The sequence below is a fragment of the Oncorhynchus nerka genome, linkage group LG2, assembly GCF_034236695.1.
Source record: "Oncorhynchus nerka isolate Pitt River linkage group LG2, Oner_Uvic_2.0, whole genome shotgun sequence".
Taxonomy (NCBI): Eukaryota; Metazoa; Chordata; class Actinopteri; order Salmoniformes; family Salmonidae; genus Oncorhynchus; species Oncorhynchus nerka.
Genome location: NC_088397.1, coordinates 28,739,365 through 28,751,768, shown reverse-complemented (window position 1 = coordinate 28,751,768; position 12,404 = coordinate 28,739,365). Strand labels below are relative to the sequence as shown.

At 42.2% G+C, this 12,404-nt stretch overlaps 1 protein-coding gene across 1 annotated transcript; it reads right to left on the bottom strand.

Annotated features, from left to right (window-relative positions):
• lg2h10orf53 (linkage group 2 C10orf53 homolog) lies at positions 1-3,220 on the bottom strand. The gene is made up of 3 exons (XM_029667286.2): positions 3,009-3,220; positions 2,742-2,861; positions 1-509 (listed from the first exon to the last, which is right to left on the bottom strand). The coding sequence occupies exons 1-3, from the start codon at positions 3,100-3,102 to the stop codon at positions 445-447; spliced, it is 279 nt and encodes a 92-aa protein (XP_029523146.1). The 5' UTR covers positions 3,103-3,220; the 3' UTR covers positions 1-444.
• Between the last annotated feature and the right edge of the window lie 9,184 nt (positions 3,221-12,404).

Genomic DNA, 12,404 nt, shown 5'->3' with positions numbered 1-12,404 from the left:
CAGATCTAAGAATGGTTGTATGCCAAAGGTTAAGGGAATTATATGGATTTTGTCATGTATGTTTTCAGACAGGGACCAGACACAAAATTGTCTGAGGCAATATCGACAATGATATAGTAACTATAGTACAGTCAATCACCACAAAGCAAAAATCATAAGAAACTATAATGACTACATGTTGCAATTAGCATGTTGCAGTCTCTCAATACAGACTGTTGAGATGACCAGCATACATGGCACGTTTGATTCTGGGTCCCCGAGATTTTGTAGCAATAAATACAACAAAACTTGACTTAATGCTGGAGAACACTATTGTATGGTACTGTAATGCTTGTCATCAAAAAAAAAAAAAAGTGTCTGTTGCTGTGCTTCTCTTCAGGTTTACTATTAGATTTGCCTAGATTCATCCCCTTGACCAATCTCCTGGTAGAGTGTGGGCGTATCTCAGTATGCATTCTGCACAGCAGTGACGGCCTCCTTGCATAGGGGGTCCAGTTTCCCATCTCCTCCTGTGGAAGGCAGAATAAAGGACTGTTACTCTATAAACACAATGTACTCAATGCTACTATGACATCATAATCAGTGACTTGGACAATCTGATTAATCCGAAGACCCTATGACGATGGCTTCATATAGATGGCTCTAGAAGAGGGGTTTTCAACCTTTTCTTGCCCAGAAACCCCCTCCCAGGCAAATTGGCGACCCAGGGATCCCCATCCTACGTTATCAAAAATGTTTTGTCACCTCTTGTTAGGTGAATGATAATGTAAAGGACAAGTAATCAACATTTTAAAATTAATAGATTTGGTAGATAGTTTTTCATTATTTTGAAGTATGAGGACACCCCTTCAAATTAGTGGCTTCGGCTATTTCAGCCACACTCGTTGCTGACAGGTGTAGAACATTGAGCACACGGCCAAGCAATCTCCATAGACAAACATTGGCAGTAGAATGGCCTTACTGAAAAGCTCTGACTTTCAACGTGCCACCTTTTCAACAAGTCAGTTTGTCAAATTTCTGCCCTGCTAGACCTGCCCCGGTCAACTGTAAGTGCTGTTATTGTGAAGTGGAAATGTCTCGGAATAACAATGGCTCAGCTGTGAAGTGGTAGGCCACACAAGCTTACAGAACAGGACAGCTGAGTGCTGAAGCGCATAGCATGTAAAAATTGCCTGTCCTCGGTTGCAACACTCACTGAGTTCTAAACTGCATCTGGAAGCAACGTCAGCACAAGAACTGCTCGTCAGGCGCTTCATGGAATGGGTTTCCATAGCCGAGCAGCCACACACAGGCCTAAGATCACCATGCGCAATGCCAAGCATCGGCTGGAGTGGTGTAAAGCTTGCCGCCATTGGACTCTTGAGCAGTGGAAACGCGTTCTCTGGAGTGATGAATCACGCTTCACCATCTGGAAGTCTGGCGGGAAAAAATCTGGGTTTGACGGATGCCAGGAGAATGCTACCTGCCCCAATGCATAGTGCCAACTGTAAAGTTTGGTGGAGGAAAAATAGTCTGGGGCTGTTTGTCATGGTTTGGGTTAGGCCTCTTAGTTCCAGTGAACAGAAATCATAACGCTACAGCATACAATGACATTTCAAAGAACTTTTAAGCACAGGTCATTGTCTCCTCCAGCTCATATTGCTTTTATAATGTCAGCAAAATATCAACAAGTGACTGAATGTTTGAAAATGATATATATAACATCGTTAGAATTATGCCTTAATCAATTGGCTTGATGGATCAGCCTCTCACATAAGCTTTTATCAACAGGTTAGTGGTTAAAAAATATATATCTTTATGATTCTGGGGGTCAATAACCTTGTATCAAGCCATGAAAATGTGATAAGCATGATGAGTTTGCCTTTTTAGAAGAGAATAAAGACATTGATTCTATCAAGGAACGAGGAGCGCGCCTGACATGGACAACTGGAGCATAGCATGACTAGTAATTGAAATTCATCTACTATATTCTCATTAAAGTGAGACTAGAAAATGATGCTTACTATAGATATTATGTGATCCATTTTAGTCCGATTAATATTGTAAGGCTAACTATTGTGGTTTCGCAACATTGCGATGTTGACGCATGGTTCATTTTCCTAAATGTTGAACCTTTGGCATTACTTATTCAAATCGGCACAAACATGAATTTACGGCTGGTAGTACATTGGTTGAAATTAACGAGCGTTTACAACCCAGAAACATGGAGATGAGACAAATATTGTGCACTTCTCGCCAGCTGTTACTTCTGTCCCAAGGCTGTGTTTACTCCCGCCCCGCCGGCAAGTACAAAAGTAATATTGCGGTAGTTTTGTTCTCAGTCTATTTCATTTCAACTCATTTACCATATACATGAAATTACAGTTGCTAATGGTAGAGGACACAGAAGTTGTTTGTCATACAATATGGTGTCTCTAGCTCTATCGATCTCTGAGTAAATAGAAACAAGAAGCAATATTCATTAACAAAAATGTATCCACTTTTTTGCTGCTCTATTGATATATTTTCGCGGACCCCTAGAGGGGTGGCAGACTCTAGGTTGAATACCCCTGCTTTAGAATTATTATTATTTATTTTTTTACAGATGAGGTCACAATCAGAGAGTGGACAAGGGTTAAATCCATGTGCATGCAGTTACAGTATGCATACCTCACTCTGTGAAAACGATACGTCATAATTGACCACAGGTAAGAGTCTGTACACTTTGACCGAGTAATCTACAGTATCTACATTGAATTTACCAAACTCCAGTTGTTTTATGCTGCATGTGTAGACACATTCTCCATTGACCACAAGTTCCACCTTGTTCCAATCAGACATTTTCTCCAATACACTTTGATGTCCATTCTCTTTCAATGCGGCTAGGAAAGTTAGAAGACATATATAAGTGACATTATCGGGGAAACTAAAAGGTAGGCTACTAACTGCTCACTTATATAAAACTAATACGCACTTTATGACGCTGCAATAGGCACACTTATTTGAATGTAGCCAAGGATTATATCTACCTTGGAGGCCAATCAGACGAAACGTTCTGTGGTCCACGATGCCACACGATTTATAAGGTCCGTAGCGCACGATTACTACTGCATTTTGAGGCATTGTAACTATTGCTGATAACGCCTATTACCAACTAAACCTCTTCTATGTCCTGGATTAATTTCTGGCCTGTGTTACGCACAGCAGTGCCCCTAACGACGGGGCGCGATCGTCATCTCCAAGGAAGTAATTTGCTGGTTTGGTGTGACGTCACCGTGAAGCCGTTTTGTGGAGAAGTCACCGCTCAATGTAATGCCGCGTTTATTGACTAGTCAAAACGAGGAAACTCTGAAATTTCAGACTTGCTAACTGGTTGTAGTTATACACATGCCGCATTCATTCAGTTAGCAAGTCGGAAATGTACGAGTTTCCCAGATAAGACTAGCACATGAACGCGGCATAACACATGCTCCATGTAAGATACAGTGTGAGTTATTATAAAATCATAGTTTAGTTTACGCGCAGACCGCAGAGTTTAACGCATTTATGACAGCATAGTGGCTGCACGTCATAATCAACATTATCAGCATATGGATGTTGCGGTCCTCTTTTGAAATACCCTTTTACTGAGTCTTTGGTTAAACATTTCAATTTGGTTAAATTACCTTATGTCATGTTATGTATGGTAAAGTGATTACATTTTACACTGAAGAGGTTTGTGCGTTTACAGGTGCTACATTTCCCTGTGGTACTAAAGTAATCTATGGGCCATATGTTATCCTGCAAGCTGAGACACTTAAGTTATTAAGGTGCTCTGGTCACACTCCCAAACACCTCCTGCTCTAGCCATAGGAGCGAATGACATCACCGCCCAGGCAGTCTTTTGAGTTGACTTTGGGTTTGTCTGTGGGTGAGGCAGGCAACTGCATCATGGGAAAACGTTTGAGGGATGCTGCTTGTCCTGAGATTGAGTTGATTGAATACCATGTTATTGGAGACCTTTGGCTCAATTTCATGAATAAGCAAAGTCACTCTGACTAAACACACTGAGGCATAACTCTTACACACATAGGCCTATATGAATCACACACAACCCCCATGTGCATGATCATCACACACACACACACACATAAGCATTTGTCAACTTTCTAAGAGACCAAGGGAAGGAAGAGGGTTTTGGTACACTCCAGCTTTCATCATTGTGGACTTTAGCATTCACAGCCTGTTCCAAAGGGCCTGTATTCTGTTCACATGACTCTAGAACACACGACAGTGAGGGTGATTGTCTCCTGTGATTAGACTTGTTCTGAACACAGACGATCACTTGGATTCTCTTTAAAATGAAGTCACATTTATGATTCTACAATCACAACACAGCAAAACGATCACATTTTGTAAATATGTTGCTGATTTTGTTTTTCAGATTGAGGAACCTCTAACGCTAGTCTTCCCTTTTCATTCTCTAAAATCATTTGTATCTAATAAAATATTTCACTGATAAGCATAGGGAAGTGCAGGTAAATAAACCTATTAAAAGTGACACGTAATTTCCTCACTCAACCCAGTTAATCTCTAAAATCTTTTCACAATGTGCTCCACATCTTTAGTGTTTAATCAGATCATGGAAAGACCTTCCTAAATCACCATCCACTTGATTCTGGAGCATCAACATAATCTGGGTAAAAGCTGCCTCTGGAATACAAATGATCTGTCTAGATTCTCTTCCTCCTCTCTCGGTCTCGGTCTTCTCTCTGCCCTCTCTCTCTCTCCGCCCTCTCGCTCTGCCCTCTCTCTCTCTCTCTGCCCTCTCTCTCTGCCCTCTCGCTCTGCCTCTCTCTCTGCCCTCTCTCTCTGCCCTCTCTCTCTGCACTCTCTCTCTGCACTCTCTCTCTCTCTCTGCACTCTCTCTCTCTTAGGGCTTTATTGGCATGGGAAACATGCTTACTTTGCCAAAGCAAGATAAATAGATAATAAACTAAAGTTAAATAAACAATTAAAAATGAACTGTAAACATTACAACATTACACTAACAAAAGTTCCAAAGAATAAAGACATTTGAAATGTCTTTATTCTTTGCAACTTTTGTTAGTGTAATGTTGTAATATATATATACATAAATACACAGTGTTGTAATGATGTGAAAATAGTTAAAGTACAAAATGGAAAATGAATAAACAGAAATATAGGTTGTATTTACAATGGTGTTTTGTTCTTCACTGGTTGCCCTTTTCTTGTGGCAACAGGTCCCAAATCTTGCTGCTGTGATTCACACTGTGGTATTTCACCCAATAGATATGTTTATCAAAAATGGATTTGTTTTTGAATTCTTTCATACATTTGGCAGGAGGTTAGGAAGTGCAGCTCAGTTTCCACCTAATTTTGTTGGCAGTGTGCGCATAGCCTGTCTTTTCTTGAGAGCCAGGCCTGTCTTCGGCTGCCCTTCTCAATAGCAAGGCGATGCTCACTGAGTCTGTACATAGTCAAATATTTCCTTAATTTTGGGTCAATCACAGTGGTCAGGTCAATTCTTTCCAATGTGTCAAGTAATTATCTTTTTGTTTTCTCATGATTTGGTCGGGTCTAATTGTGTTAGGGGGCTCTTCTCCAGGTTAATTTCTCTGTAGGTAATGGCTTTGTTATGGAAGGTTTGGGAATCCCTTCCTTTAAGGTGGTTGTAGAATTTAACTGTTCTTTTCGGATTTTGAAAATTATCGGGCTATCGGCCTAATTCGGCCCTGTATGCATTATTTGGTGTTTTACGATGTACGCAGAGGATAGTTTGGCAGAATTCTGCATGCAGTCTCAATTAGGTGTTTGTCCAATTTTGTGAATTTCTTGGTTGGTGAATGGACCCCAGACCTCACGTCCATAAAGGGCAATGAGTTCTATAACTGATTCAAGTATTTTTTTAGCCAGATCCTGATTGGTATGCCAAATTACAAGTTCATTTTGATGGCATAAAAGGCCCTTCTTGGGTTGTCTCAGACCATTCACAGCTTTTGTGTAAGTTACCTGTGGCGCTGATGTTTAGGCCAAGGTATGTATAGTTTTTTGTGTGCTCTAGGGCAACTGTGTCTAGATTGAATTTATATTTATGGTCCTGGCAACTGGACCTTTTCTGGATCACCATTATTTTGGTCTTGCTGAGATTTACTGTCAGGGCCCAGGTCTGACAGAATCTGTGCATAAGATCTAGGTGCTGCTGTAGGCCCTCCATAGTTGGGGACAGAAGCACCAGATGTTGTTTGTTTAGGAGTTCTCCATTTTTCCTAGAAGTGGTTAGATTTGATGGATTCTTCAATTACATTGAGCTGATTTCTGACGTGCTGTTCTTTCTTTTTCCGTATTGTATTTCTGTATTGTTTTAGTGATTCACCATAGTGAAGGCGTAGACTCAGGTTTTCTGGGTCTTTATGTTTTGGGTTGGATAGGTTTCTCAATTTCTTTCTTAGGTTTTGGCATTCTTCATCAAACCATTAGTCATTGGTATTCATTTTCTTAGGTTGTCTGCTTGAAACTTTTAGATTTAATAGGGAAGCTGAGAGGTCAAATATACTGTTTAGGTTTTCTACTGCCAAGTTTACACCTTCGCTATTATACTGAAACATTTTGTCCAGGAAATTGTCTAGAAGGGCTTGGATTTGTTGTTGCCTAATTGTTTTTTGGTAGATGTCCACACTACTTTCCTTCCGTCTATAGCATTTCTTAATATTATTCAGTTTCTTTGGCTTTGATAACTCATGACTGAGCATTGCTCTGTTCAAGTAGTGTGTGATTTTGCTGAGGTGTCAGTGGACTGACTGTGAACGCTCTAAGAGACTCTGGGTTGAGGTCAGTGATAAAGTAGTTTACAGTACTACTGCCAAGAGATGAACTATATGTGTACCTACCATAGGAGTCCCCTCGAAGCCGACCATTGACTATGTACATACCCAGAGTCCAACAGAGCCACAGGAGTTGTGACCCGTTTTGTTGGTTATGTTGTCGTAGTTGGGTCTAGGGGGGCATATGGGGGAGTGAATGCTGTCACTTCCAGGTAGGTGTTTGTCCCCCTGTGTGCTGAGGGTGTCAGGTTCTTGTCCAGTTCTGGCATTTAGGTCGCCAGACTAGTACATATCCCTGGGCCTGGAAATGGTTGATCTCCCCCTCTAGGATGGAGACGCTGTCATCGTTAAAGTATGGGGATACCATTGGGGGGATATATAAGTAGCACACGAGGGCATTTTTCTCTGTAGAGATAATTTCCTTATTCATTTCTAGCCAGATGTAAAATGTTCCTGTTTTTATTAATTTAATAGAGTGGGTTAGGTCTGCACTATACCAAATTAGCATACCCCATGAGTCTCTTCCCTGTTTCACATCTGGTAGTTCGGTGGATGGGACTTCCAGCTCTCTGAAGTCTAGAGGGCAACCAGTGGGTCCGTTTCCTTTATGCCATGTTTCTTGTATGATGACAATGTCTGTATTTTCAATTTCTTTGATGAAGTCTAGGTTGCTGATCTTTAGGCCAAAGGCAGATGACCTTGTATATTCCAGGATGAGATCGTAAAAGCTTTGTGTTCCATTGTGTCTAGTGTTGTTTTTGTGTGGTTTAGGCTCGGACCGTCACAGTAGGTGTGAGCAGAGCATGTTGAGCATCTGATTACATACCTCTTAGGTCGCAGGATGGAGCTTGGGTGGGTGTAATAGTGGGGGTTGGGCCTGTTGCTCTGCTTACGGCCTGGGCATATGTCCTGCTGTCATGTTGAGGTTCTTGCCGCAGGGGCGGGGGGCATGGGATGGGCAGAAGGAGCTTAGGTCAGTTGAATTCGGAAGTTTACATCAATCAATCAAATTTATTTATAAAGCACTTTTTACATCAGCTGATGTCACAAAGTGCTGTACAGAAACCCAGCCTAAAACACCAAACAGCAAGCAATGCAGGTGTAGAAGCACGGTGGCTAGGAAAAACTCCCTAGAAAGGCCAGAATCTAGGAAGAAACCTAGAGAGGAACTAGGCTATGAGGGGTGGCCAGTCCTCTTCTGGCTGTGCCGGGTGGAGATTATAACAGAACATGGCCAAGATGTTCAAATGTTCCTAGATGACCAGCAGGGTCGAATAATAATAATCACAGTGGTTGTCGAGGGTGCAACAGGTCAGCACCTCAGGAGTAAATGTCAGTTGGCTTTTCATAGCCGATCATTCAGAGTATCACGACTTCTCCTGCTGTCTCTAGAGAGTTGAAAACAGCAGGTCTGGGACAGGTAGCATGTCCGGTGAACAGGTCAGGGTTCCATAGCCGCAGGCAGAACAGTTGAAACTGGAGCAGCAACACGGCCAGGTGGACTGGGGACAGCAAGGAGTCATCAGACCAGGTAGTCCTGAGGCATGGTCCAGGGCTCAGGTCCTCCGAGAGAGAGAGAATGAAAGAAAAAGAGAGAGAGAATTAAAGAGAGCATACTTAAATTCACACAGGACACCGGATAAGACAGGAGAAATACTCCAGAAATAACAGACTGACCCTAGCCCCCCGACACATAAACTACTGCAGCATAAATAGTGGAGGCTGAGACAAGAGGGGTCGGGAGACACTGTGGCCCCATCTGACGATACCCCCGGACAGGGCCAAACAGGCAGGATATAACATACATACACTTAGGTTGGAGTCATTAAATCTGTTTTTTTCAACCACTCCACAAATTTCTTGCTAACAAACTATAGTTCTGGCAAGTCGGTTAGGACTGTGCACTTGTGCATGACACAGGTAATTTTTCCAACAATTGTTTACAGACAGATTATTTCACTTATAATTCACTGTATCACCATTCCAGTGGGTAAGAAGTGTACATACACTAAAATGATTGTGCCTTTAAACAGTTTGGAAAATTCCAGAAAATTATGTTAAGGCTTTAGAAGCTTCTGATAGTCAAATTAACATAATTTGAGTCAATTTGAGGTGTACCTGTGGATGTATTTCAAGGCCTACCTTCAAACTCAGTGCCTCTTTGCTTGACATCATGGGAAAATCAAAAGAAATCAGCCAAAAAATTGTAGACAAGAAATTGTAGACCTCCAGAAGTCTGGTTCATCCTTGGGAGCAATTTCCAAACGCCTGAAGGTACCACGTTCATCTGTACAAGCAATAGTACGCAAGTATAAACACCATTGGACCACACAGCCATCATACCACTCAGGAAGGAGACGTGTTCTGTCTCCTAGAGATTAATGTACTGTGGTGCGAAAAGTGCAAATCAATCCCAGAACAACAGCAAAGGACCTTGTGAAGATGCTGGAGGAAACAGGTACAGAAGTATCTATATCCACAGTAAAACGAGTCTTATATCGACATAACCTGAAAGGCCACTCAGCAAAGAAGAAGCCACTGCTCCAAAACTGCCATAAAAAAGCCAGACTACAGTTTGCAACTGCACATGGGGACAAAGATTGTACTTTTTGAGAAATGTCCTCTGGTCTGATGAAACACAAATAGAACTGTTTGGCCATAATTACCATCGTTATGTTTGGAGGAAAAAGGGGGATGCTTGCAAGCCGAAGAACACCATCCCAACCGTGAAGCATGGGGGTGGCAGCATCATGTTTTGGGGGTGCTTTGCTGCAGGAGGGACTGTTGCACTTCACAAAATAGATGGCATCATGAATAAGGAAAATTATGTGGCTATATTGAAGCAACATCTCAAGACATCAGTCAGGAAGTTAAAGCTTGGTCGCAAATGGGTCTCCCAAATGGACAATGACCCCAAGCATACTTCCAAAGTGGCAAAATGGCTTAAGGACAACAAAGTCAAGGTATTGGAGTGGCCATCACAAAGCCCTGACCTCAATCCCATAGAACATTTGTGGGCAGAACTGAAAAAGCGTGTGGGAGCAAGGAAGCCTACAAACCTGACTCAGTTACACCAGCATTGTCAGGAGGAATGGGCCAAACATCAACAAACCTATTGTGGGAAGCTGATGAAAGGTTACCCAACATGTTTGACACAAGTTAAACAATTTAAAGGCAATGCTACCAAATACCTATTGAGTGTATGTAAACTTCTGACCCACTGGGAATGTGATGAAAGAAATAAAAGCTGAAATAAATCATTCTCTCTCTACTATTATTCTGACATTTCACATTCTTAAAATAAAGTGGTGATCCTAACTGACCTAAGACAGGGAATTTTTACTAGGATTAAATGTCAGGAATTGTGAAAAACTGAGTTGAAATGTATTTGGTTAAGGTGTATGTAAACTTCTGACTTCAACTGTATATAGGGTGTGGCCAGGGTTTGCTTGGGGTGGTCAAAATTTGATTTGATTTGGTCTTGGGTGTGGCTGGCGATGCTGTGGCCTCGGTGCAGGTCCTTCAGGAGGGGGTCTCGCTGGTCTGGGAGGTTTGTCCGTTGCTCTGTTTGCTGCTGTCTGAGGTGCTGTGGCTACGGTTGAGGGTGACATCCTTCACGGTCCTGGCAAAAGCTGGGATTGCTGCCTTGTAGAGGTGGACCTGGTCATAAAGGCTGTTAAAATCCAGGGTGGAGTGGTGGGCCAGGTAGACATTAGGTTTTGAGGCACAGTCTCGCAAAATGCTTGCATTCACCCGCTGTATGGTGGCAGGGTGAAAGTATTTTCATGGTAGCAGGGTGGAGATAACCACTTGTTCAATCACTCCATTGAGTGCTGTGGCCACCCTTTCATGCTGTGCCCTCAGGTCATTTGTGCCTGTGTGAATTTTGATGTGCCTGGGGGACCGTAGTCTGTCTTCTGACAACAGCTCCAGGGCCTAGTGTTTGGACACCAGAGTTTAGCCACTTTGTGTTTGGGGAAAAAGTTTATCCTATTGAATGTATTTTCCATTTGAGTCAATGAGGAACACAATCTCTGGCTTTTGTGTGTCCTTAGTGGATATGTGGGGGTTGTCAAGAGAGATATCAGGGGAACTGACAGGGGGCCTGTAAGGGGTGTGTGGGGTCTGTTGGGTTGGTGGGTCCTGTGTTGTCTGTCCCATTGTGGTGTTGAGATTGTGGTCCGGGTCTGAGGTGGGCTGTTCTGCTGGCTGTGAAACTCTCCTGCCATTGTTGGGCTCAAGAGTTTTCACACCTCTCACTTCACACTTCAGTGCTAATTGAAGTTGCAGCCAGGTCAGTTCTGTCCTAGCAGTTTGGTAGCTTATGTAACTGATGTGAAATGGCTAGCTAGTTAGCGGGGTGCGCGCTAATAGCGTTTCAATTGGTGACATCACACGCTGTGAGACCTTGAAGTAGTTGTTCCGTTTTTGCTCTGCAAGGGCCGTGCCCAGGTAGGGGCGAGCAGAGGGACGGAAGCTATAATGTTACACTTAGTAGCCTTATTTATTAAGATGTATATAACAAAATTACCTAGAGATTAGTCTTTGAATTTCTTGGCTTCAGAAGTAGGTTCAGACTGAACATTACTCACTCAGTTTTGTGTAGGATGGTATTTCCAGGTTCCGCTGTGTTTCTTCTGCAGGTTTTGGTTTGTTCAAAATTGATTTGCCAGATGCGCCGAATACAACAGGTGTAGTAGACCTTACCGTGAAATGCTTACTTACAATCCCTTAACCAACAATGCAGTTAAAGAAATAGAGTTAAGAAAATATTCACTAAATAAACTAAAGTGAATTTAAAAAAAATAATCATTAAAAAGTAACAAGAAAAGTACATAACAATAACGCAGATATATACAGGGGGTACCGGTACTGAGTCCAAGTCCTTTGTAGTAATAGTTCATTCAGGTAATTTTGTCCAAAATCAAGGTTTTATGTATGGAATTTGGATTTGGATTGAAGGTTTTGATGTTGAGGTTAGTATCCTGTATAAGTCCTTGCAAAAAAATTCAAGTTTATCTACATTGATCCAACTCTATTTCTATGTTTTTGCAGAAGAACTCAGGAGCCCATGAGCTCACTACCTCTCTCTCTTTCTCTCATCCCCTCTCTCTGTCTTTCTCTCTCTCTCCTATGATGTCATCAGTCTCACTATCTGCATAATAGGGTATTACGTTAACTATGTTAGAGACAGAGCAGAGTGGAGGTGGAAAGATATAGTTCATATAAACGCAGCAAGACCGCACTACTTAGTGCTGATGACAATATGGTACTGTAATGGCAAATGGACGACTTCATCTCTATAGTCCTGGGACAGACAGGACCACAGGTGTGTCTAAGATGTGAGCAGTGTCCCTGGGTGGTGTCTGCTTTGTGTTTGACCTGGGCCTGGGGGTCAGTGAGAGACAGCTAAAGCCTTTATTTCTTCGATTATCTGAAACAAAAGAGGGAACATTTATTTCGGGCTCAACAGCCAAATGTATGGACCATTTACTGAAGAGCAGGTCCATCAATAGTCAAAGAAACACAGGCTCTATGTCATCCCTCTGGCAGCGGTACTGCACCACTTCAAGTGGATTTCATAAATCATGAAAGCTGATT